At 40.3% G+C, this 26,824-nt stretch overlaps 1 protein-coding gene across 3 annotated transcripts in view; it reads left to right on the forward strand.

Moving 5' to 3' along the window:
• PPARGC1A (PPARG coactivator 1 alpha) overlaps positions 1-26,824 on the forward strand; it is a 141,042-nt gene that overhangs the window by 69,462 nt on the left and 44,756 nt on the right. For 2 of the 3 annotated variants that reach the window (XM_077279963.1, XM_077279965.1), the window contains 4 exons: positions 1,913-2,035; positions 5,810-6,047; positions 21,226-21,271; positions 21,381-21,454. In XM_077279963.1, coding sequence (XP_077136078.1) covers positions 1,913-2,035; positions 5,810-6,047; positions 21,226-21,271; positions 21,381-21,454 — 481 coding nt within the window. The remainder of the gene's footprint in view (positions 1-1,912; positions 2,036-5,809; positions 6,048-21,225; positions 21,272-21,380; positions 21,455-26,824) is intronic. The other variant, XM_077279964.1, reaches the window with a different exon arrangement.

Genomic DNA, 26,824 nt, shown 5'->3' on the forward strand with positions numbered 1-26,824 from the left:
TAAACCAGGCTATGGGTGCCACAGTACAGATCTGGTACATTATGGGCTAATACCAGGCTATGGATGCCACATTACAGGTCTGGTAAAGTATGGGCCTATATTAGGCTATGGGTGCCACATTACAGATCTGGTACAGTATGGGCCTATACCAGGCTATGGGTGCCACATTGCAGGTCTGGTACAGTATGGGCATAAACCAGGCTATGGGTGCCACAGTACAGATCTGGTACAGTATGGGCCAATACCAGGCTATGAGTGCCACATTACAGGTCTGGTACAGTATGGGCCAATACCAGGCTATGGATGCCACATTACAGGTCTGGTAAAGTATGGGCCTATATTAGGCTATGGGTGCCACATTACAGATCTGGTATAGTATAGGCCTATACCAGGCTATGGGTGCCACATTACAGGTCTGGTACAGTATAGGCATAAACCAGGCTATGGGTGCCACATTACAGGTCTGGTACAGTATGGGCCTATACCAGGCTATGGGTGCCACATTACAGGTCTGGTACAGTATGGGCCTATACCAGCCTATGGGTGCCACATTACAGATCTGGTACAGTATGGGCCTATACCAGGCTATGGGTGCCACATTACAGATCTGGTACAGTATGGGTCTCTACCAGCCTATGGGTGCCACATTACAGATCTGGTGCAGTATGGGTTTATACCAGGCTATGGGTGCCACATTACAGATCTGGTACAGTATGGGTCTCTACCAGCCTATGGGTGCCACATTACAGGTCTGGTACAGTATGGGCCTATACCAGGCTATGGGTGCCACATTACAGGTCTGGTACAGTATGGGCCTATACCAGGCTATGGGTGCCACATTACAGATCTGGTACAGTATGGCCCTATACCAGCCTATGGGTGCCACATTACAGATCTGGTACAGGATGGATTTATACCAGGCTATGGGTGCCACATTACAGATCTGGTACAGTATGGGTCTCTACCAGCCTATGGGTGCCACATTACAGATCTGGTGCAGTATGGGTTTATACCAGGCTATGGGTGCCACATTACAGATCTGGTACAGTATGGGCCTATACCAGCCTATGGGTGCCACATTACAGGTCTGGTACAGTATGGGCCTATACCAGGCTATGGGTGCCACATTACAGATCTGGTACAGTATGGGCCTATACCAGCCTATGGGTGCCACATTACAGATCTGGTACAGTATGGGTTTATACCAGGCTATGGGTGCCACATTACATGTCTGGTGTAGTATGGGTTGATACCAGGCTGTGGTGCTTATTTCAGATTTGTACGTCATGGACATCTGTTTTCATGAAATGAAAGACAAAATTATGTATATTTATTTTTTAGAGTTAATAACATACACCTATTGTCTGTACATGTGGGACCTGATCTGTTAACAAAGAAACTGCAATTGTTGCCCATAGCAACCAATCACATCACAGAATTCATTTTCCAGAGCTGTTTAAAAAAATAAAAGCTGAGCTCTGATTGGTTGTATGAGCAGCACAGTCAGAGGCCCAATGTGTATACAATATACTATGGGGCGGGACGGTTGGTGTTTGTAGCAATACAGTGCTGTTAATTAATCCATAATTCCCAGCATGCCGTGTGTACATAATTGGTCAAGTGCTGTCGGATGTCACAATTAACTAATTAAAGATGCTGTGGCTTTAGCTGTTTTTTTTTTTATAATTGTTTTCCTTTTTTTATATAAATGTATTTGTATTTCTTTAGCTTTTAGCTTTTTTAGGTTATTTTGCATAAGTCTATTCTAATTGTGTTGATTGCATTCTTTTTTTTTTGTAAGTAAATATTTAGTCCTCATTACTAATTGGAATTAATGTTTTAAAATTGCGGAGACCTCATTGTAATTTGTCATTGTCTTGTAACTGTGCCCCTTCTCGGTTTATGTTTCCAGCTTAAAAAGCTCTTACTGGCTCCATCCAACACTCAGCTGATTTATAATGAATGCGTCGGACTCAGTGCACACAACCATGCGAGCCCTCACCAGAGGATGCGGACCAGCCCTGCGCCCGTCAAGGTACAATGGCTTCCTTTACATCCATCCAGAGAGCAAAGGAATGATGAGTGGTGAAAGCCGAGCTGGGGTGACACCGTCCTATATTCTCTGTGTCGTGCCGAGCCACATCATACTCATGTTGTCATTTCATAGTGATATCATTGGCTTTATATCATTATTAGAGGTGGAGGGCAGCGATGTGCAGGACCTGTCAGTAATGGGGGCCCCAGGAACCTCCTCTTATCTCCCGTCACCATCTGCTCTACTTCTGATTAGCTGATATGACGTCATCACATGTGCATCAAAAGGAGAGCCGTTCTTGTGGCCCAAAGATTACAGGGTTTTTTTGTGTGAAATGTATGTTGTTAAAAAATGTTTGCAATATTTTGGTTTATAACATATATTTCACAATTCATATTTTAAAAAAAATTGCAAATCTTGCGAATTTTACACTGGCCATTGAGGCTAGTTTACTCTCACACATTCTGTTTTTACATAAGATTTTTTAGCAGGCTCATTATCATTGCAGGCAGAACCATAAGAACCCTCACACATTATGTTCTTATATAACACCTTTCAGCAGGCTCATTATCATTACTGACAAAGCCATAAAAACCCTCACAGATTCTGTTCTTACATAAGACTTTTCAGCAGGCTCATTATCAGTACAGACAAAGCCATAAAAACCCTCACAGATTCTGTTCTTACAGAAGACTTTTCAGCAGGCTCATTATCATTACTGAAAAAGCCATAAGAACCCTCGCACATTATGTTTTTATATAAGACCTTTCAGCAGGCTCATTATCAGTACAGACAGAGCCATAAAAACCCTCACACATTCTGTTCTTACATAAGACTTTTCAGCAGGCTCATTATCATTACAAACTGAGCCCTAAGAACATTCAATTCTTACTTAAGACTTTTCAGCAGGCTCATTATCATTACAGATATAAGCCCACTGCTCTTCTTATGATTAGCAACATAAGGCTCTATGGTATGTGCCTCAAACAGCAAGCATGACGTCGTGACAGTCCAGCTAATCAAAAGAAGAGCCTTTCTTAGGTCTCCCATCCAGGGGCCACAGATTACTAACATGGTTGATGGACAGGGTCCTGAAAATCGATTCACATTAGCTCTAATCATTATGACATTACTCATGATGGTTGCTCCACGAATCTTAAAGGGGGTTGTCTGAAGTTAGAATACAGCACCACTCTTGTTCACTGGCTGAATGTGGTACTCCACCTCTGACGTATTTATTTGATTTGGACTAATCTGCAATGTAATTGCCATAGATTTCACTGCAAGTCACTTGCCACTGTGACTTACCTGGGACTTTGCTGTGATTTTGCCATATTTTGTAGCAAAATCACAGCTCTAAAACAGTTGTGTGACGGCTAGTCACAGACAAGTGGCAGAGATGTTTTTGGTCACGTGAGTTGTCCGACACACATGTCACCGTGCAGCTCCTGCCTAATTGGCACAGCATTTTTTCAAGTTCCTGAGCCCCTTTATTCTATTGATTGGCAGGACACTTTACTCCCTACTGAAGGCATCTTTGGACATTCTGACTTACTGCTTAAGTCAGGTAATTTTGTATGAATTGTATTTTTTTAATTTTTTCTTACAATTTGTTTTATTACATATATAACACATTCCGTGTTTTTTTTTTTAAATTACAAATCTTGGAAATTTCACACTGGCCTTTGAGGCTATTTTACACTTATACATTATATTTGTACATTAGACTTTTCAGCCAGCTCATTGTCATTACAGACAGAGCCCTAAGAACACTTTCACATTCTGTTCTTACATAAGACTTTTCAGCCAGCTCATTGTCATTACAGACAGAGCCCTAAGAACACTTTCACATTCTGTTCTTACATAAGACTTTTCAGCCAGCTCATTGTCATTACAGATAGAGCCCTAAGAGCACTCACACATTCTGTTCTTACATAAGACTTTTCAGCAGGCTTATTGTCATTACAGACAGAGCCCTAAGAACACACACATTCTGTTCTTACATAAGACTTTTCAGCAGGCTCATTGTCATTACAGACAGAGCCCTAAGAACACTCTCACATTCTGTTCTTACCTAAGACTTTTCAGCCAGCTCATTGTCATTACAGACAGAGCCCTAAGAACACTCTCACATTCTGTTCTTACCTAAGACTTTTCAGCAGGCTCATTGTCATTACAGACAGAGCCCTAAGAACACTCACACATTCAATTCTTACATAAGAGCTTTCAGCAGTCTCATTATCATTAGAGGTAGAAACCCTAAGAACACTCTCACATTCTGTTCTTACATAAAACTTTTCAGCAGGCTCATTGTCATTACAGACAGAGCCCTTAGAACACACACATTTAGTTCTTACATAAGATCTTTCAGCAGTCTCATTATCATTAGAGGTAGAAGCCCTAAGAACCACCTCTTCCCTCCTGTCATCAGCTGCTCTTTTTTTGATTAACCGACTTGTCACGCTGTCACAGGATTACAATGACTGGTACTATCTCTATACACAGCTGATAAAGTGGATCCATTTTTTGCAATAGGCGATGTCACAGCTGATCCTGCTCCCCCTTCCTTCGCAGTGGCTTTTGCACACGCTCATTAGATGCTTGAATACAAAGCTAGGGAGTTGAGTGCCAGTTGCTGCTAATGTATATCTATATGTGAATTTCCTAAAAGTACAGGAAGCATACGCCTAGAATAGCCCTAGTGGCCATTGTGAAAATTGCAAGATTTCTTATTTTTTGTTTGCAATTAATAATATAAGAAAAAGAATCACCAACATTTTTTAAAATTACACTTAACATAAATACCTGATTTAAACAGTAGGATATTTTCTGATAGCACTTTTCCTTTAGTTAGAGGCTGAAGATGTTAAAATGGGTATATGGCTCTTACCCTGTGATGGCATCATTTATTGTATATTTTTGCACCACTTTTAATCTTGGTCCCACCATTGTTCTATCACGTAGAAATAACAGATGAAGAAGATTAATGCAAAGAATTGAATTGGATCAGGAGCATTATTGCTACTTTCTATTTAGCCTTAAATAATAATTAGTGATGAGCGAGTATACTCGTTACTCGAGACTTCCCGAGCATGCGCGGGGGTCCTCCAAGTATTTTTTTAGTGCTCGGAGATTGTTTTCTTGCTGCAGCTGAATTATTTACATCTATTAGCCAGCTTGATTACATGTGGGGATTCCCTAGCAACCAGGCAACCCCCACATGTACTTATGTTGGCTAACAGATGTAAATCATTCAGCTGCGGCAATAAAAATGAAATCTCAGAGCACTAAAAAATACTCGGAGGACACCGAGCATGCTCGAGAAATCTCGAGTAACGAGTATATTCGCTCATCACTAATAATAATCTTTCCTTACTGTCCATGCTAGCCAAAAGCAGAGCATTTTAATAAGGACACTTAGGAGAGCCGGGCAGCGCTGGGCTGTAGCATCTAGCAACAAATAAACTTTAAGTGGTTTTAATCCCATCCTTTATTACAAGAAGCCTGTAAAAACAAGTTGTCTCTATGTTTCCGAGGATAAAAATGGGAGAAATGAAATAAAACTTTGCATAAGTGGCATCGGGGAATATTAAATGCAATTTTCTTGCCTTGTTCTGCAAACAATTATTCACATATCATAGAGCTACACTTATTGTGAACACTTCACAAAATTAATAAAAGACCAGATAGGATGATTTGTAATTTTTTTATTTTTTTCACTGAGGACTGCGCTCACTAATTTTATATTGCCTATTTTTTTTTTCCCCTGCGAAGAGCGAGAACTATTGGAGTAATAAACCCAGAAACATTTGTCAACCGCAGAAGCCACAAAGACGCCCCTGCTCTGAGCTCCTTAAGTACCTGACTGCAAATGATGACTCTCCTCAGACCAAATCGACAGAGAGCAGGACGAACAACAGACTTGATAAATGCACCAAAAAGAAGCCCTGCCTGCATCCTCAGCCACATTTTCAAGGTAGATCGGGGACTCATAGATGTGGCGCCCAACGTGGTAAATTTAATGTCGTCTTTACTCATTGAAATGGCTCTGCATGCTGAAAGCGTCTTGTGGCGTACCGTATGAAAGGACGGCCCTGAGCTTGCCCTCGCTCAGTCCTGCGCGCGTGATGGCAATGTTTCAGCCTTTTGTCTTCTAGAACAATAGAAGATGTTTTTATCAGCGCAGGATACTTATAATAATGAATGTAATAAAGTGTCACACTGGGTGCAAAGGGCCGACCAGTAACCAACGCCAAGGCCCCAAATGATCAAATTATCCTCAATCAAAAATTTATATAACAATGAACGGGGTAGATTGTTACATGAATAAGATGCCGCCTTTACCTGTACATAGGGAAGCAAATATATTGTGCCAAGTATTACTCATTTAATATGGTGGTGGCCAACTCTTCCACAGGGACCCACCGGAGGATTCTCCTGTTCTCCTGTGGGCCAGTCCAAGCCTGGCGTTGGGTCTTCTGTCCGCTACCTACCTTTGGTCTGTCTCATATTTGGTCTGTCTCAAATTTGGTCTGTCTCATATGAACTTCTTATACTGTACTACAGCACGAGAGGGATGTCCTGATGGGAATAGCCATTTATACCTTTACACTGCCCTGTTTTTGCACTGCCATACCTTTTTGAATTAAAAGAGATTTAAAAGGGATCTTATAAATGAATGGCATATTGGTAGGATGTATCATCAGTTTATGATTGTCCTGTGTTCGACCCTTGAGGCCTCCTCCAATCATGAGGTTTAAGGAGGATATAGTTCTAGTGAAACACTGCATCTCTTTCCAAATTTCCCCTGTACAGCTGTGCTGACGACTACTTGACTGTGAAGGGAACAGGATGAAAATTCCTGCATAAGTGATATCATAGCATTATGCAATCACTTTATTAAATGGGAAAACTTGTTTAAAATAAACAGTTGGATCACTTGCAGTCTTAGGTATAACATATCCAGTAGGATCACTTGTAGTCTTAGGTATAACATATCCAGTTGGATCACTTGCAGTCTTAGGTATAACATATCCAGTTGGATCACTTGTAGTCTTAGCTATAACATATCCAGTAGGATCACTTGCAGTCTTAGGTATAACATATCCAGTTGGATCACTTGTAGTCTTAGCTATAACATATCCAGTAGGATCACTTGCAGTCTTAGGTATAACATATCCAGTAGGATCACTTGCAGTCTTAGGTATAGCATATCCAGTAGGATCACTTGTAGTCTTAGGTATAACATATCCAGTAGGATCACTTGTAGTCTTAGGTATAACATATCCAGTAGGATCACTTGCAGTCTTAGGTATAACATATCCAGTAGGATCACTTGCAGTCTTAGGTATAACATATCCAGTAGGATCACTTGCAGTCTTAGGTATAACATATCCAGTAGGATCACTTGCAGTCTTAGGTATAACATATCCAGTTGGATCACTTGTAGTCTTAGCTATAACATATCCAGTAGGATCACTTGCAGTCTTAGGTATAACATATCCAGTTGGATCACTTGTAGTCTTAGCTATAACATATCCAGTAGGATCACTTGCAGTCTTAGGTATAACATATCCAGTAGGATCACTTGCAGTCTTAGGTATAACATATCCAGTATGATCACTTGTAGTCTTAGGTATAACATATCCAGTAGGATCACTTGTAGTCTTAGGTATAACATATCCAGTAGGATCACTTGCAGTCTTAGGTATAACATATCCAGTAGGATCACTTGCAGTCTTAGGTATAACATATCCAGTAGGATCACTTGCAGTCTTAGGTATAACATATCCAGTAGGATCACTTGCAGTCTTAGGTATAACATATCCAGTATGATCACTTGTAGTCTTAGGTATAACATATCCAGTAGGATCACTTGCAGTCTTAGCTATACCATATCCAGTAGGATCACTTGCAGTCTTAGGTATACCATATCCAGTAGGATAACTTGCAGTCTTAGGTATAACATATCCAGTAGGATCACTTGTAGTCTTAAGGTACCTTCACACGAAGCGACGCTGCAGCGATAGCGACAACGATGTCGATCGCTGCAGCGTCGCTGTTTGGTCGCTGGAGAGCTGTCACACAGACCGCTCTCCAGCGATCAACTATGCCGAGGTCCCCTGGTAACCAGGGTAAACATCGGGTAACTAAGCGCAGGGCCGCGCTTAGTAACCCGATGTTTACCCTGGTTACCAGCGTAAAATCTAAAAAAAACAAACAGCACATACTTACATTCACGTCCCCCTGCGTCCACTTCCTGACTGACTGAGCGCCGTACAGTGAGAGCAGAGCGGTGACGTCACCGCTGTGCTGCTTTCACTTTCACTTTGCGGCGCTGAGTCAGAGGAGGAAGCAGACTGCAGGGGACGCAATGTGAGTATGTGCTGTTTGTTTTTTTTACATTTTACGCTAGTAACCAGGGTAAACATCGGGTAACTAAGCGCGGCCCTGCGCTTAGTAACCCGATGTTTACCCTGGTTACCAGTGTAAAATATCGCTGGTATCGTTGCTTTTGCTTTCAAACACAACGATACACAGCGATCGGACGACCAAATAAAGTTCTGGACTTTATTCAGCGACCAGCGACATCACAGCAGGATCCTGATCGCTGCTGCGTGTCAAACTAAACGATATCGCTAGCGAGGACGCTGCAACGTCACGGATTGCTAGCGATATCGTTATAATGTCGTTTCGTGTGAAGGTACCTTTAGGTATAACATATGCAGTAGGATCACTTGTAGTCTTAGGTATAACATATGCAGTAGGATCACTTGTAGTCTTAGGTATAACATATGCAGTAGGATCACTTGTAGTCTTAGCTATACCATATGCAGTAGGATCACTTGCAGTCTTAGGTATAACATAGCCAGTAGGATCACTTGCAGTCTTAGGTATAACATATCCAGTTGGATCACTTGCAGTCTTAGGTATAACATATCCAGTAGGATCACTTGTAGTCTTAGGTATAACATATCCAGTTGGATCACTTGCAGTCTTAGGTATAACATATCCAGTTGGATCACTTGTAGTCTTAGCTATAACATATCCAGTAGGATCACTTGCAGTCATAGGTATAACATATCCAGTAGGATCACTTGTAGTCTTAGCTATAACATATCCAGTAGGATCACTTGCAGTCTTAGGTATAACATATCCAGTAGGATCACTTGTAGTCTTAGGTATAACATATCCAGTAGGATCACTTGCAGTCTTAGGTATAACATATCCAGTAGGATCACTTGCAGTCTTAGGTATAACATATCCAGTAGGATCACTTGTAGTCTTAGGTATAACATATCCAGTTGGATCACTTGCAGTCTTAGGTATAACATATCCAGTTGGATCACTTGTAGTCTTAGCTATAACATATCCAGTAGGATCACTTGCAGTCTTAGGTATAACATATCCAGTAGGATCACTTGTAGTCTTAGCTATAACATATCCAGTAGGATCACTTGCAGTCTTAGGTATAACATATCCAGTAGGATCACTTGCAGTCTTAGGTATAACATATCCAGTAGGATCACTTGTAGTCTTAGGTATAACATATCCAGTAGGATCACTTGCAGTCTTAGGTATAACATATCCAGTAGGATCACTTGCAGTCTTAGGTATAACATATCCAGTAGGATCACTTGCAGTCTTAGGTATAACATATCCAGTAGGATCACTTGTAGTCTTAGGTATACCATATCCAGTAGGATCACTTGCAGTCTTAGGTATAACATATGCAGTAGGATCACTTGTAGTCTTAGGTATAACATATGCAGTAGGATCACTTGTAGTCTTAGGTATAACATATGCAGTAGGATCACTTGCAGTCTTAGCTATACCATATGCAGTAGGATCACTTGCAGTCTTAGGTATAACATATGCAGTAGGATCAGTGGCAGTCTTCGCTATACCATATCCAGTAGGATCACTTGCAGTCTTAGGTATAACATAGCCAATAGGATCACTTGCAGTCTTAGGTATAACATATGCAGTAGGATCACTTGCAGTCTTAGGTATAACATAGCCAGTAGGATCACTTGCAGTCTTAGGTATAACATATCCAGTAGGATCACTTGCAGTCCTAAATTGTAATGTAGCTCTGCTCGTGGTAGCCTGACAGCTCTTAATAGGGTTTCCACTAATAGACTTTCAAGAAGCTATTACATTTAGTATTTCTCAGGGGACCCCTGGCCTTCACCCTTTAACCCACATACAGAGATTTGGACTTGTGCATGGCCACCTGGAGTGACCTGGCAGAGAGATATGTCATTGATATGGGTAGCTACGAGAAGGTGAAGGTCAGGAGCAAAATGGAATTACACTCGGGTACTGGAAATAACCCAGTGGAAAGTTCACTTTAAATAGAGTGTGGCCCCGACAAAGGGTCACAGCAGGGAGATAATTAGATGAATAATGTTACAGTGTTAACCCAAAAGCTTCCTGCACCACAAGTCCCAGAAATCACTTAATCACTTGACAGAGCTGTTCTTGTGTTGCTTTGCATTGTCCGCAATTAAAGTGCGTCACCGCCTAGCGACAGATCCAGAGGTTGTAGGAGCGAGTTCAGATATCGATGTTACAATGATAAATAACACACAGCAATACAAGTATGAGTTGTGCCGAATGAAATGAAAAATTCTAATATACTGCAACTGATAGATTTTACATGTACAGATGCAGCAGGGTTGAATATAATGAAATTTGTCACCAGGTTTCAGCTATGTAATCTGAGAACACCATAATGTAGGAGCAGAGACCCTGATTATAGTGATGTGTCACTTACTGGACTTTGTTTTTCTGTTTCAATACAATCAATGCTTTATGAGCGGGAGATTATCATTACAGGACAAGGGGCCTTGTGCTTCCTAGTCTAACCATGCCCTCAGCACTGACTAACAGCTCTCTGTCACTATACAATATACACAGATATCTTCCAATCAGTGGTGTTGGCCGGGTTATACAGGGCTCAGTATTCCGAGATCTGCTAAATTTGCAGCAGAGAAAACTGTGAGTCTATCACAGCTACTTGGCCCAGCAAACAAAGTGATACATCGCTGGAATCAGGGTCTCTGCCCCTAAATAATGATGGTGTATGAGTGCATAGGAAAAACCTGCTTGACAGATTCCCTTTAAAGTCGTTAGATATAACTCAGAAAATAATTTAAAAATCCCTAGTTTTCCACAGAAGTGTAGGTAAACCTGTGGACATCATAGTGTGTAAGAGAGAGAGATACTGACAGATAGATAGTAGATAGATAGATAATAGAAAGATAGATAATAGATAATACATAGACAGATAGATAGATAATAGATAGATGATAGATGTGAGATATATAATAGATAGATGATAAATATCAGATTGATAGATATATAGATAGATAGATAATAGATCGATATGGGGTAGATAATGAATAGATAGATGATGGATGGATGGACGGAGAGATCCATGAGTCCACATACCTCATTCTCTGATCCGGCTCCGGTGCCCTCCTGCCATCCTTCCTGTGCCTTGTACCTGTCATACACCGGTCCCCCAGTCAGAGCTGAGGACGAGCCCTAGAGACACATTTCTATGAAATGTCTGCACTTTTGTCTATTTTATGCCTGATGGCGTACTTTTCTACATTACTATTCCTTATGTAACTCGGGTAATATCCATTGTAGCTCCCTTTCATTTTTATTGCTAAATAGCATGCTTAATGGGTAATTTTCCACATGGTAATTCCAGAAGGGCTTTAGAATTTTTTTCCTCTAGTGTACACTTGCTTGTCTATAAATCACATCACTTTACTCCTACATGAAAAACAAAGCAATAAGCTATTTCCTTAAAGAGAAACTATCAGCAAAATATACTTTTATATGAGCCATAACTAGAAATGTTTACAGTCTTTATGGTATTTCTATTGTAATTAGTTTGCTAGTATAATCCGCTGCAAATACCAATACGACTGGTCTAAAGTCATCCATAGATAAATTAATATATTTACATACACTATGTACAGTAGTGCTCAAAAGTTTACATACCCTGGCAGAATTTATGCTTTCTTGGACTTTTTTCTGAGAATATGAATGATAGCACCAAACCTTTTCTCCACTCATGGTTAGTGGTTGGGTGAAGCCATTTATTGTCAAACTGCTGTGTGTTCTCTTTATAAATTATAATGACAACCCAAAACATCCAAATGACCCTGATCAAAAGTTTACATGCCCCATTTCTAATACCATGTATTGCCCGCTCTAACATCAATGACAGCTTGAAGTCTTTTGTGGTAGTTGTGGATGAGGTTCTTTATTTTCTCAAATGGCAAAGCTGCCCACTCTTCCTGGCAGAAAGCCTCCAGTTCCTGTAAATTCCTAGGCTGTCTAGCATGAACTGCGCATTAGAGATCTCCCCAGAGTGGCTCAATGATATTGAGGTCAGGAGACTGAGATGGCCACTCCAGAACCTTCACTTTGTCCTGCTGTAGCCAATGACAGGTCGACTTGGCCTTGTGTTTTAGATCATTGTCATGTTGGAACATCCAGGTACGTCCCATTTGCAGCTTCCGGGCTGTGAGTGGCAATCTTCCTCCAGTATTTGCTGATAATGTGCTGTATTCATCTTTCCATCAACTTTGACCAAGTTTCCTGTGCCTTTGTAGCTCACACATCCCCAAAACATCAGCGATCCACTCCCATATTTTACAGTAGGAATGGTGTTCCTTTCATCATAGGCCTTGTTGACCTCTCTCCAAAAGTAACATTTATGGTTGTGGCCAAAAAGTTCAATTTTAGTCTCATCAGTATTTGTAACTGCTCGGAGATTTAGTTTTCCTTGCCGCAGCTGTATGATTTGCGACTGTTATACAGCTTGATTACATGTGGGGATTCCCTAGCAACCAGGCAACCCCCACATATAGTCAGGCTAATTAGCAGCCGTAAATCATGCCGCTGCGTAAACAAAAACAAAATATCTCAGCAGTAACAAATAGTCGGAGACTACCCGAGCGTGCTCGGGAAAACCCCAGCAATGAGTATACTCGCTCATCATTACTCATCACTACAAATTACCTTGTTCCAGAAGTTTTGAGGCTTGTCTCTGTGCTGTTTAGTGCATTGTAGGCGAGATACTTTGTGGCATTTATGCAGTAATTTCTCTCTTCTGGCAACTTGACCATGCAGCCCATTTTTCCTCAAGTGCCTTTTTATTGTGCATCTTGAAACAGCCACACCGCTAGTTTTCAGAGAGTCCTGTATTTCAGCTGATGTTATTTGTGGGTTTTTCTTTGCATCCCGAACAATTTTCCTGGCAGTTGTGGATGACGTTTTGTTGGTTTTCCCTGACTGTGGTTTTGTTTTTACAGAGCCCCTGATTTTCCATTTGTTAATCATTATCAATTCCTTGGATATCGTTTTGTATCCCTTTCCTGTTTTATACAGTTCAGCTACCTTTTCCCGTAGATCCATTGCCAATTCTTTTGTTTTCCCCATGACTCACAATCCAGAAACATCAGTGGCTGGATGAAAGATGCAAGAGTCTGCCTGGATGCCAGAAACACACTCAGTTTTTATGCACACACACTGATTACAAGCAAACAGGTCACAGATGAGGATGTTACCTTTAGTAGACATTCAAACCCATTTGTGTCAACTTCTGTGCATGTTATCAGGCCAAAATCACCAGGGTATGTGAACTTTTGATCAGGGTCATTTGGACGTTTTGGGTTGTCATTATGATTTAAAAAGAGAAAACACAGAAAAAAACACAGTAGTTTGACAATAAATGGCGTCAACCAACCACTAACCATGAGTGGAGAAAAAAGTCTTGGCGTTATCATTCATATTCTCTGAAAAAAGGCCAAGAAAGCTAAAATTTTGCCAGGGTATGTAAACTTTTGAGCACAACTGTATCTACAAGATTATATCAGCAAACTAACCAGGTGAGTATATTAGGAAAGTGATATCATGTTTTCATTTATTAGATCATACTGGTCACATTAAAATGTTTAAGGGACAACCCCTTTAAATATTTTATTATTATAACTAGGTTAGTATTATAAAATATATGATCAATTAATTGGGGCAGCACTGCAGCCTTGCAGCGCTGGAGTCCTGGGTTCAAATCCCACCAAGGACAACATCTGCAAGGAGTTTGTATGTTCTCCCCGTGTTTGCGTGGGTTTCCTCCGGATTCTCCGGTTTCCTCCCACATTCCAAAGACATACTGATAGGGAATTTAGATTGTGAGCCTCATCGGGGACAGCTATATCTATGAATATTTACCTCTTGGACCTATGACACTCCTTTGCACTTGGCACTGTGTTTGATCCTGTTTGAGCGAAGTGCCCATGAGCCATTTTCCACACGTTACCTAGGTTGAGCCCGATCCTTGCCCGGTTTGCAGATTTTCAAAAGTTCATGTAATGGCCGGCAGCTGCGCACCCAAAACAATGTACATCTGAACCCGGCCTCCTCATCTGAACCCAACCTCCTCGTCTGAACCCGGCCTCCTCGTCTGAACCCAGCCTCTCTAGGTGCCACTTTTGGTTGTGTTGCATCCAGTTCGATGAAAACTTAGTTGGGCTGCCCTGCTGAAGGAAATCAATTCTTCTGAAATAATAAGAATAGGATTTTTTATTGACAACACATTTCAATGCCATACCGGCATCTTTATTAAGTGTAAAAGCCAAAACATTCAGTTGTGTGACCCCTTTAAAAAGATTTTAATGACTTGGGTTATCAGTAGACTTGTGTTTAGGGGATGGCATACTGGACAATGAATGTAAAATATTGTCTCCTAGACAAATGAGAAGGGCTTTGTAAACCATCACCTCCCTAAACTTCTGTGGATAACATAACATGAACATTCATTGCCCCAGTCCACCAGTATCCAGCATTGTATAGGAAATGTCCAGCAGTACTATGTAGACACTTATTGTAGTAGTATGTCATTACTATATGTACTGTTAGTAGTATTATTTAGGCATTGCATTGGAGTACTATACAGCATTGTGTTGCAGTTTTCAGGTAGAAACATTAGAGAGGTTGTCCGCTCGTATTAGGATTGTTCATCAGTATTGGTGGGGGACCAACTCCTGGCACCCACGCCTATCAACCTCAGCCGTGGATGGCACTGAGAGCTCCACTCTGTTTAGCAGCTGCTGGTCTGATCTGCAGCTCCGTTCAGTGTTCACATGCTTCCAGAGCCTCTAGCAGCTGATCAGTGGTGGTGCCTGGTGTTGGACCCCAATGGACTGATAGTAATGACATATCAAAAAGGTAGATCATCAATATCATATGAGTGGACGTGGACAACCACTTTAGGATTTTTTATTAAATTATGGTACTGGCTACCTAACCTAGCAAGAGGAGAAGGGGGTGCTTGTAGCCCACAGAGGCCCCACTTTCTTTAAAATCAACCTGGTAAGATAAACCAAAGTAGAGACATTCATTTGGATTTGGTGCTGTACAAACGATGTGTGAGATGCCACGGGCGCTGCTCAACTAGAAATTCTGGTTCTTCTTGCCAAGAGCCACCCAAGGGTCGGGGTGGACCTTGACTTCCAATTTATCTTGGATTTTCCTGCAGCTTTTAATTCCAACACTTACACCTTAATAAAAAATAGAGGAAAAGCCAAAAAATATAACTAGTCAATATATCGAAACTGTCGATAACTGGTCTGTTATAATTGAGGCTCGACCTATTCTGATCCAATCTATCACAGTTATTTTTTATGTATGATTACCCTAAAGAACGCATTTAGATTTAATATTTTTTAAAAACTCCATAAAAGTAGCACTTCTTAAAAAAAAAACGGTAATACCTTGAAAATCGTAATGTGCAAAGTATCTCGTGAATCTTTATCCTCGGGAAAATGTGCGAAAATGTCAGAAATCACCAGAAAAAAAAAAAAAATTACAATATAAGACATGAGAGATTTGCATCAAATAATATATTCCTCATTGCGGCGAGGAGATAAGCGAAGAATCTATATAAGGCGGTTTATTATTCAACAGCTTGTGCCACTTGTAATCTTTGTGCTGGAACAAAAGCTAAGTATTTTGTAAGGCTTAACCCTTTATGGCAGGTCTAGATACAGTGGTCTGAGGAAGGCACTTAGCGCCTAGTCCATGTTTAATGAGAAGCCCTTACAACGAGATGATTTCTATGCGGTTAGTGATGGCATATGCCGTGTGTCCGTTCATTATACTTTAGCCTCACCTGTATGGCAGTAGTGCTCGGAAGCTTCAAAGCACATAGAACTATATCTCCTAAGCCTTCCTTGTCCATGAGTGCCGAGGTTATAGTGAGATGAAGTCAGTCTTCTTTAGGAATCTGAATTTATTAATAGGGAATATTGTTTTTACCCAAGTAAACATTGAAAGGATAGCAAAAAGTAGGCAACCACCTAGATTTCCTTAAAGGGAACCTGTCACCCCCAAAATCGATGATGAGCTAAGCCCACCGGCATCAGGGGCTTATCTACAGCATTCTGTAATGCTGTAGATAACCCCTCAATGCATCCTGAAAGATGAGAAAAAGAGGTTAGATTATACTCACCCAGGGGCGGTCCCACTTCGGTCCGGTCCGATGGGCGTCGCTGTCTGGTCCGGCGCCTCCTATCTACCAATACTGATGTAAAATACTGAACATGTGAATGTGGCCTTAAGGTAGTATTGACTTGCACAGTGCAGGGGTTCACTTCCACCTCTCAGTCTGTACATACCTTGCAGTTTTGTGCCATATTTGTCCCTTTTTTTTCGTGCAGATTTGCCCCAGACCTGAAGGGTTTCCTAGTCCCAGCAATGTGACTAAGATCCCTGAAGTCTCATTCACACTGATTTTTTTTCCTCGTGGATTTGCAGCAGGTTTATATCTGCAGCATGTCAATTCTTTTAGTATTTTGGCTGCAGTGTTCACCCATTCTAATTAATGGCAAAGGCATAAAAAATGCATGCAAAAAAAGGCGTCAAAAAGCACTTCTTTTATACTGTGTTTTAATGACCAACACATCAGTATATGCAGCAGATTTCTCTGATGCAAATACTGAATGTGTGCACATACCCTTTCAGCGTTTTTGCTGTAGATTTATCACACACTAATTAATGGGTAAATGCATCAAAACCACGTGAAAAATGCATCAAAAACGTGCCAAAAAACGCATAAAAAATCCACCTATTTTATGGTGCAATTCATCAAGTACTTTCAGCAGATTTACAGCAATTTTTTTCTGCTGCCAATACTGCACATACGAGGGGTGTTCATGAAAGATTTCACCTGACCCACTTCCTGTGGACTGAGAGCAATGAAACTTGGCCCAGTTATTAGTCCTTCTCTACATAGGTGTCACCTAGGGACAAACACTTGTCCCATCTCTTTAAGCAACTGTAAACGCTTTGCTTGTAGAAGTCGACAGGTTGCTCCAGAAGCCACGTTGTGACTTCGAAAATCAGAGTCTCATCGTGTGGAAAATGCTTGCCCTTCAACAATAACTTAATTGGTGGAAAGAGGTGGAAGTCCGATGGTGCGAGGTCAGGCAAATAAGGGGGATGCGGAAGAATTTCAGTAGTATGCTTCCATTTGGGCAACATGTGAGTTGTCAATTGGTGCATTGTCTTGCAGAAGGCTTACACCTTTGGTGAGCATGCCACATCTCTTGGTTTTGATGGCCTCCCGCAATTTCCGCAGCAGTGAAGCATAGTATGCCCCAGTGATCATGGTACCCTTTGCTAGGAAATCCATCAAAACTACTCCGTGCTGGTCCCAAAATACTGTAATCCTGACCTTGCCTGCCGAGGATTGGGCACGTGCCTTCTTTGGAGGCGGTGAGTCATGATGCTTCCATTGCATCGACTGGACTTTAGTCTCAGGATCATAATGATGGACACAGCTTTCATCCTGTGTGATCAGTTTGTGGAAAAAGTCCTCCTGGTTTCCATGGCACATTGTCAATAGAGCTTGAGAGCATTCAACTCGTTCCTGCTTCTGGAAAGGTGTGAGCAGCCAGGGAACCAAGTGAGTGGATACCTTATGCATGTGAAGATGGTTTTGGATGATTTTTTCCATGAACCCCACACTAATCTTCACATTTTGGGATAGGTGGCGAATGGTTATCCGGCGATTTTCCAAAGTGGCGACCTCCACTTACTGGATGGTGTGTTCATCAATAGCAGAGTGGGGTCACCCTGGAATTGGAGCTGTTTCCACTGAAGTCCGACCACATTTGTATTGACGATGCCAGTTCTTGACTGCATCATATGATGAGAAATCATCACCATAAACCTCTTTCATCTCTCGAACGTCTCCTTTGGTGTGCGACCTTTCAAGTGAAGTGACTTAATGACTGCTCTGTATTCCACTGGGTCCGTTATCAAACCTCACACCACTTCAGCACCTGTAAAATCAAGACCGTTATCAGTTCTGAGTTGCAAATTGGCACGTAACCTATAGAAACTGATATTATTACACATGTGCAGTTTCAGGGTCCTGTGATAAATATAATTGGGTCAGGGGAAATCTTTAATGAATGCCCCTCGTACCTTATCTATAGCTAGAATATTATCCATACAGCAATGAATGGCAGCTCTCGAAACTAGTGAAAATAACCTGTGGCCTTTATGCCCCCATGTATGTGCAACGTTTCGGCTCTTCATACTGTGAGCCTTTCTCAAGAAAATTACCCACCTACAATATTTTATTGGAGTAACACAATTATTATTCGGAATGATAGACTTTATACACTGAACGGTGGAGAATTTACCAGTATTTTAACAGAAAGGTATTCAGGAAGGAACATTCCTATGTGATTCCTTAATTAGGGTATTAAAATCTGCCCCTACAACAGATGTGTCTACCCTTACTTTATCATATGTCAATTCAAACAATAGCCCAACTTGCTAGCAAAACCTTCTATATCACTGTCCATATTAGGCTGATTGATTCCTAGGATGTAACTTCACCTCGCTTACACCCATAATATATCTGTCTCCTTCATGTGCAGCTAGGGGTGACTTTCACTTGGGTTCTCTAGGCTGAGGCTGACACTTTAACACATATTTCCACCAACACCTACCGAAGCTATCATTGCCTAACAGTTTTAATACTTAATTAGTTGTGAAGTATTCTGCCTCTTCTAAAATTAGGTATTCACCTGTTAACAATTCATTTGGCAAGAGGCCCAACCAAGCTGCTTCCCTCCTCGGTTGCACACATTGTAATGTCAGGCCAGCTGATGTCTACAAATCGAAAAGCAGGCGCTTGGCAGCTTTACCACCTGTTATTTACCTTCTTCTGGGGGTCGTTTCTGAAGAGGAGTGACAGGGTAGTCCATTCATAATGAATAAATTGTAATAAATGTACAGTACTTCGCATTTTTCTGTACAAAAATACATGCAGAATTGAATGGATAAACTCTTCCATGGCAAAATCTATTGCGCGACGTTGAATTCTTTAAGGGAAAAGGTTAATGCATCAGCTGTTCTGCAGTATTATGATTTATTGAATCTAAAGCTAGCCGACAGATATATCCCCTTGGCATCCTCATTTACGCTCTTACCTCAATTAAGACTAAAAGACTGGGCATGTTCAGATTCAGCATGCCCGATTTTCTTTTTTTTTTCTTCGACATCTGCTGAACAGATGTCAGCCAAACACAGAATCATGAGATTATTGGCGATTTGTGACCAGCGGGTTTCACCACTAGACATCTTCATTCTGAAATTGTAGATGGGTTATCACTCCAGGAATCAGAAATAGAAACACTGACACATTCTCAGGGGTAATGGTCTATTTAAAATGGCTGAATACAGCACATTAATGAGCGTCAGTTGATTATTTACACATTGGTCGGCACTCGTTAATTGGCCTGTTTTTTGGCCGAAAAACTGATCATCATATCCCCATATAGCATCATGTTGTTGGCAGCACATCACCTGTTTACACGGGCCAATGTGCTGCCTATAAGGACCCGTGCACATGAACGATTATATTGGATGAGTGATATCCATGGTTTTCATACTCATGTTATTCTATGGGGCTGTGCACATGTCTGATTTTTTCCTTGGACCGAGTCATCCAAGGAAAAAAAGTCGGTGACATGACTGATTTTGATCAGTATCAGATCAATATTGGCAAAGTAATTTTACGGGTCTGTGGAAAACATTGGTATGATTCTTACGGCTTGACATAATGGAGAACATGGAGAAACTTATTTTTTTTCTCTTCACCTCCGTGAAAGACTGATCCCGCTCTGATCAACATAATTGGACCCTTTCTTCTTGGATGGAGGGAAAAATGGTTGTGTGCACCTGCCCCATCAGTGATTTTTATGCCAGCATAAATTATCTGACCGTCTTACAAAAAAGCATTTTACTCATTCCTTGTGTGAGCACTGGCTTATTCACACTTCATTGGTTTGAATGGATCTTTAGATTGTGGGGTAATCCCCCAGCAGCTTGTGATCACCAGCCGATTGATGACCACCAGAAGATTGCAGCATGTTTCCTGCTGATCTTCTTTGGGTAAATTGTTGGAGTATTTCCGCTCCTGCTTTGTTTAGGCTGAAGATATTATTTTCCTATGGATACATATAACTTTTTTAAAACTGATCTGATAGGAGCCAGACTGTCTCCTTTTTAAATTTTTGTAGAACAATATAGAGAATGTTGAAAGGTGGAGATCCTAAAAGTAGACCAACCATGACAGTGCCAACATAAGGCAAAGGTTAGCAGCATGTAAGAACAAGACTCCTTCCACTTCTACAAATTTAAGTTGTTTTTAAGAGGACACCTTTCATAACGATGAGCGACAAATTACTTGAATTTTGCCTCCCCACCAACATTTGCCCCTTCAGTTAGCAAACAACTAAGAATAACTTGAACTTTCCAAGTGTGTCTGTTAATTGGCCCATAGTGTTACTAGACTTTGGGCCATTGAACTCAGCGAGTCAACATCTGAATACAATGTGCATGTTCTTTGTTTCTTTATTTTTTTCCTACACTTTTGATTTGATTCTTGACTTTTCATAAAACTGGCCCTGGTTTGTGTGAATTGGTTTGGAATAAGTAATATAATAACTGAGACTAAATATTCCAGAATCGGAGCAAATATCGATTGTTAGATGCAAAAATACAAACACCTTTTCTAGAACAGCTTTAACCTTATTGAAGTATCTACATCAGTGCTTGAACATATTTTTTTTCTGTCTTATTCACAGTCAAGTCAACAAGTCTGTCACTTCCTCTGACACCCGAGTCACCAAAGTAAGTATTAAGCAAAGGGTAGATTTGTTGGCAAGGGATGGGTTTCTTCTCATCTTGGCTACAATAGCTCCATTTCAGCTTGTTTTTATAATTATGCGCTGTCTTCCAGTGACCCCAAGGGTTCCCCATTTGAGAGCAAGACTATTGAACGAACCTTAAGTGTGGAGCTCTCTGGAACTGCAGGTTAGTACTAATTATTAATATTTTTGGACAATGTTTTTTGGTGGAGATGTTTTGGGAAACTTCTGGAGAAAAGCTTTAGAAATTCCTTAATTGATGTCGTTGGATGAGTATTTCATAGAACATTCTGGTGTCTCGGGTTCGAATCCAAGCATCCGTGTAGAATTTGTTTGTTCTTCTGATATTGGTGTGGATTTACACCGGGTTTTCTGGTTTCCTCTCACGCTTCAAAACTGGAGAAATCAATAATTCCATTTAGAGGATAGTTGACTACTAAAGGAACATGAACAGTTTTGTCCCAGTGAGTTTTGTAATTTTTGTCACTGCCTATGCAGAGTGCTGTATACTGTGACAAACTCATTTTGCTGTGTGCTGTGCATAGGCAGTGACAGCATTGAAATCAAACATAATATAACAATTTAGGACTTTGATTTTTTTAAAATGTTATGTCAGATTTCTGAAAAAAGTAGAAAAACACTAGAGGGTCAAAGGGAAAACTATTACATCAGTATTTTCTTAAAATAGAGTACATGTCCTTGGGGGATGAGTTCACTATTGGACTGTTGGAAGGGACTATACCACTAGTGCCTGATGTCTAATCCCTTTTCCTTATTGATGTCCCATGTCCCGGCGCAATGTAATCGTGCACATGTTTTTACCAACTAGTCTATAAAGGGGATGAGATTGAAAAATGTGGCCTTTTCTCTAAGTGCTTTCACAGTCTATACATGTATGTCTTTTGGTTTGTATGTTCTTTATCCTTCAGAAATAATGCCTCTTTTTATTATCTGTTAAAAGAGATCATGAAAATAGTAAAGAATTAACATTTTTTTTACAAATGTGTGTATTTTAATTTCCACAAAATCACTAATTTTGTTGAATGCCCTATTTTATGCCACTTTTCTATAGAGCGGGTAGGACCTTGTGTTGGGTCGGTACCAACAAAGTTCTAAAATATTCACTAGAATGTGCACTAGTAATTGGTTTAGACACTTGCGAAGATCTACACAAGCTCATATCTGGTCAGGTTATGGCGTTCGGACCACCCAAAAGCGCCATATTTATACAATTGCACGTGTCAACTTTCATTTGCCAGTCGTAAGTCGTTGGCTGGAGTAAGGGGGCACCATATTTATATAAAAGAGTGCAACTCTTACTAAATCAGCCATCTCTCACTTTGGGTGGACTTATCATTAAGACTGGCATATGAAACCATAGTCATTTTCCCATAAATTGTTTTAGAAAGTTGAGGAAGTTTTGCTACATAAAATCCCTGTTAACTTTTCTTCTCTTTTCGGAATATTCCCATTTTAATTGAGAAAATATTTCTTCTTTATCTATGTGTCTTTTTTTCTTTTTCCCTCTCTGCATTAAAAATTAGCACCGAAATAACAGACTGTGCGGCATGTACACTGAATCCATCAGTCTGGGCTTTATGAGAGAGCTTATCTTCAGCCGGGATTATCACTTTTTCTTCTTTTTTTTTTTTGTTATTGTTGCCAAAACAGATTTATCACAGACTAGTTGCAGGAGACAGTTTCCATATTTTCTCTTATAAGCTTGTCATTTTGTCTGTTAATTACATTGTTACATTCTTTCAATGCAGACAGGTCCCTTCCAGTCTGTCAGTACACGGAGAGGCAATGGTGGCTGATGGTTTAGTTAAACGAGTGGAACAGGCTCCTGCGAGGAGCAGTAACACATTTCATCTTCAGGTGAAATATCTTTATGTTTTAAGTAGTGTGAGGTTGATCAAATAAGAGAAGCCTAAGGCTGTGAGACTTGTCTTTCCAGAATCTTATGTAGTCAGGTTCCTCCGCTGATAATGTAATGTCAAAACTCGAGGATGGATGGTTCTCCTGCAAGTGCTGAATGCTGGAAACTATGGGGGAGAGATCCTTACTGACTCTTCTAACTCCAGCCTTAAACTCTTTTTCAGCCGGAGCATAATGCGTCAAATGTATTAGAGGTGTATAATGTTTGGCCAATTTTTTTTTTTGTACTTAACCCCAGAAAATGAAGTGCACCCCTTCTATGTTTGTGCTATTCTGTGACGGTAAATCTGTTACTGTCTAGAATCCCCCTCACCTAAAATGTGTCTTCTTTCTGCACTACTTCTAAAAAGTAACTTTCTACTTACACTATGTACTTTCAGATGGTTTTCTACATTGTTCATGTGCTATTGAAGATCTTAGCAATTTTATTCATTTTGAATGATCTGCAGAGATAGATAATGGATAGACAGATAGATAGATAGATAGATAGATAGATAGATAGATAGATAGATAGATAGATAGATAATAGATAGATAGAAATGAGATAGATAATAGATAGATAATAGATAGATAGAGAGATAACAGATAGATAGATAGATAATAGATAGATAATAGATAATAGATAGAAATGAGATAGATAATAGATAGAGAGATAACAGATAGATAGATAGATAATAGATAGATAATAGATAATAGATAGAAATGAGATAGATAATAGATAGAGAGATAACAGATAGATAGATAATAGATAGACATATAGATAGATAGATGATAGATAGATAGATAGCAGATAGATAATAGATAAATAGATAATAGAAAGAAATGACATAGATAATAGATATATAGATAGATAATAGATAGATAGATGATAGATCATAGATAGCAGATTGACAGATAATAGAGAGATAGATAGAAAGATATAGATATATAGATAATATATAGATGGAAATGAGATAGATAATAGATATATAGATAGATAATAGATATATATATAGATAGATAGACAGATAATAGATAGATGATAGATATTAAATAGGTAGATAATAGATAGATAGAGAGATAGAAGGATAGATAAATAATAGATATTAGATAGATAATAGATAGATAGAGATAGATACCAATGAGTACAGCAGCACACTGTGTGAGCCAAATAAATAGATAGCTTTGAAAAAGAGGTTTTCCCGCAAACAAAAGTTGATTTTAATCAATAGATCTTTGAGTAATAATAACTTCCACAATTGGATGTGTTTAAAAAAAATGTTCCTGTGCTGAGATAATCTTATAACTGTGCCCCTGCTGTGTACTGTGTAATGGCTGTGTCTGCAGGAACATGGTCTGATCATACCACAGCTCCTGGGAAGGGGGCAAAGCAAAATATACAGACAGGACGGCATGGGATCACAGATTATTCTTTCTTTGAAGTAAAACATTTAATCGCCTGTTTTTAAACAATGTTTTACTTCCAAGAAAGAATCAGCTGTGATCTCCTCCTGTAATGTCTGTAGTCTTTTTTGCTTCCTCCCCTGCCCAGGAGCTGTGGTATGATCAGACCATGTTCCTGCAGACACAGCCATTACACAGTACACAGCAGGGACACATTTATAAGATTATCTCAGCACAGGAACATTTTATTTAAACACATCCAATTGTGGAACTTATTATTATTCCAAGATCTATTACCGTAATAAAAATCAACTTTTGTACGTGAGAAAACCTCTTTAACTCCTTTTTGCCATTGGATGTACTATTCCGTCCATGTGGGGTGGGCCTTACTTCCCAAGGACGGAATAGTACATCCAGCACGATCAGCCGCGCTCACGGGGGGAGCGCGGCCGACCGCGGCCGGGTGTCAGCTGACTATCGCAGCTGACATCCAGCACTATGTGCCAGGAGCGGTCAAGGACCGCCCCCGGCACATTAACCCCCGGCACACTGCGATTAAACATGATCGCAGTGTTCCGGCGGTATAGGGAAGCATCGCGCAGGGAGGGGGCTCCCTGCGGTCTTCCCGGAGACCCCCGGAGCAGTTGCTCCGAGGATCTCTTACCTCCTCCTCCCTGCAGCAGGCCCGGATCCAAGATGGCCACGGCATCCGGGTCCTGCAGGGAGGTGGCTTCACAGCGCCTGCTTAGAGCAGGCGCCGGGAAGCCTGAATCTGTGCACCTCAGATCGCCGATCTGACACAGGGGCAATGTTATAGTGTAAAAAAAAAAATATTCACATGTGTAAAAAAAATAAAAAACAATTCCCCCAAAAAATTAAAAAAAATATATATATCTATTGTTCCTATAAATAAATTTCTTTATCTAAATAAAAAAAAAAAAAACAATAAAAGTACACATATTTAGTATCGCCGCGTCCGTACCGACCCGACCTATAAAACTGTCCCACTAGTTAACCCCTTCAGTGAACACCGTAAAAAAAAAAAAGAGCCAAAAAACAACGCTTTATTATCATACCACCAAACAAAAAGTGGAATAACACGCGATCAAAAAGACGGATATAAATAACCATGGTACCGCTGAAAACGTCATCTTGTCCCGCAAAAAACGAGCTGCCATACAGCATCATCAAAGAAAAAAGTTATAGTCCTCAGAATAAAGCGATGCCAAAATAATAATTTTTTCTATAAAATAGTTTTTATCGTATAAAAGCACTAAAACATAAAAAATGATATAAATGAGGTATCGCTGTAATCGTACTGTCCCGAGGAATAAAACAGCTTTATCCAACGGTATAAACGCCTCCCCCAAAAGAAATTCATGAATAGCTGGTTTTTGGTCATTCTGCCTCACAAAAATCAGAATAAAAAGCGATAAAAAATGTCATGTGCCCGAAAATGTTACCAATAAAAACGCCAACTTGTCCCGCAAAAAACAAGACCTCACATGACTCTGTGGACGAAAATATGGAAAAATTATAGCGCTCAAAATGTGGTAACGCAAAAAATATTTTTTGCAATAAAAAGCGTCTTTCAGTGTGTGACGGCTGCCAATCATAAAAATCCGCTAAAAAACCCGCAATAAAAGTAAATCAAACCCCCCTTCATCACCCCCTTAGTTAGCGAAAAATTACAAAAATGTATTTATTTCCATTTCCCCATTAGGGCTAGGGTTAGGGCTAGGGTTAGGGTTAGGGCTAGGGTTAGGGGTAGGGTTAGGGGTAGGGTTTGGATTACATTTACGGTTGGGAATAGGGTTGGGATTAGGGTTAGGGGTGTGGTTAGGGTTACCGTTGGGATTAGGGTTAGGGATGTGTTTGGATTAGAGTTTCAGTTATAATTGGGGGGTTTCCACTGTTTAGGCACATCAGGGGCTCTCCAAATGCGACATGGCGTCCGATCTCAATTCCAGCCAATTCTGCGTTGAAAAAGTAAGACAGTGCTCCTTCCCTTCCGAGCTCTCCCGTGTGCCCAAACAGGGGTTTACCCCAACATATGGGGTATCGGCGTACTCAGGACACATTGGACAACAACTTTTGGGGTCCAACTTCTCTTGCTACCCTTGGGAAAATACCAAACTGGGGGCTAAAAAATAATTTTTGTGGAAAAAAAAAGATTTTTTATTTTCACGGCTCTGCGTTATAAACTGTAGTGAAA

Source organism: Ranitomeya variabilis, chromosome 1 (assembly GCF_051348905.1).
Source record: "Ranitomeya variabilis isolate aRanVar5 chromosome 1, aRanVar5.hap1, whole genome shotgun sequence".
Lineage (NCBI taxonomy): Eukaryota > Metazoa > Chordata > Amphibia > Anura > Dendrobatidae > Ranitomeya > Ranitomeya variabilis.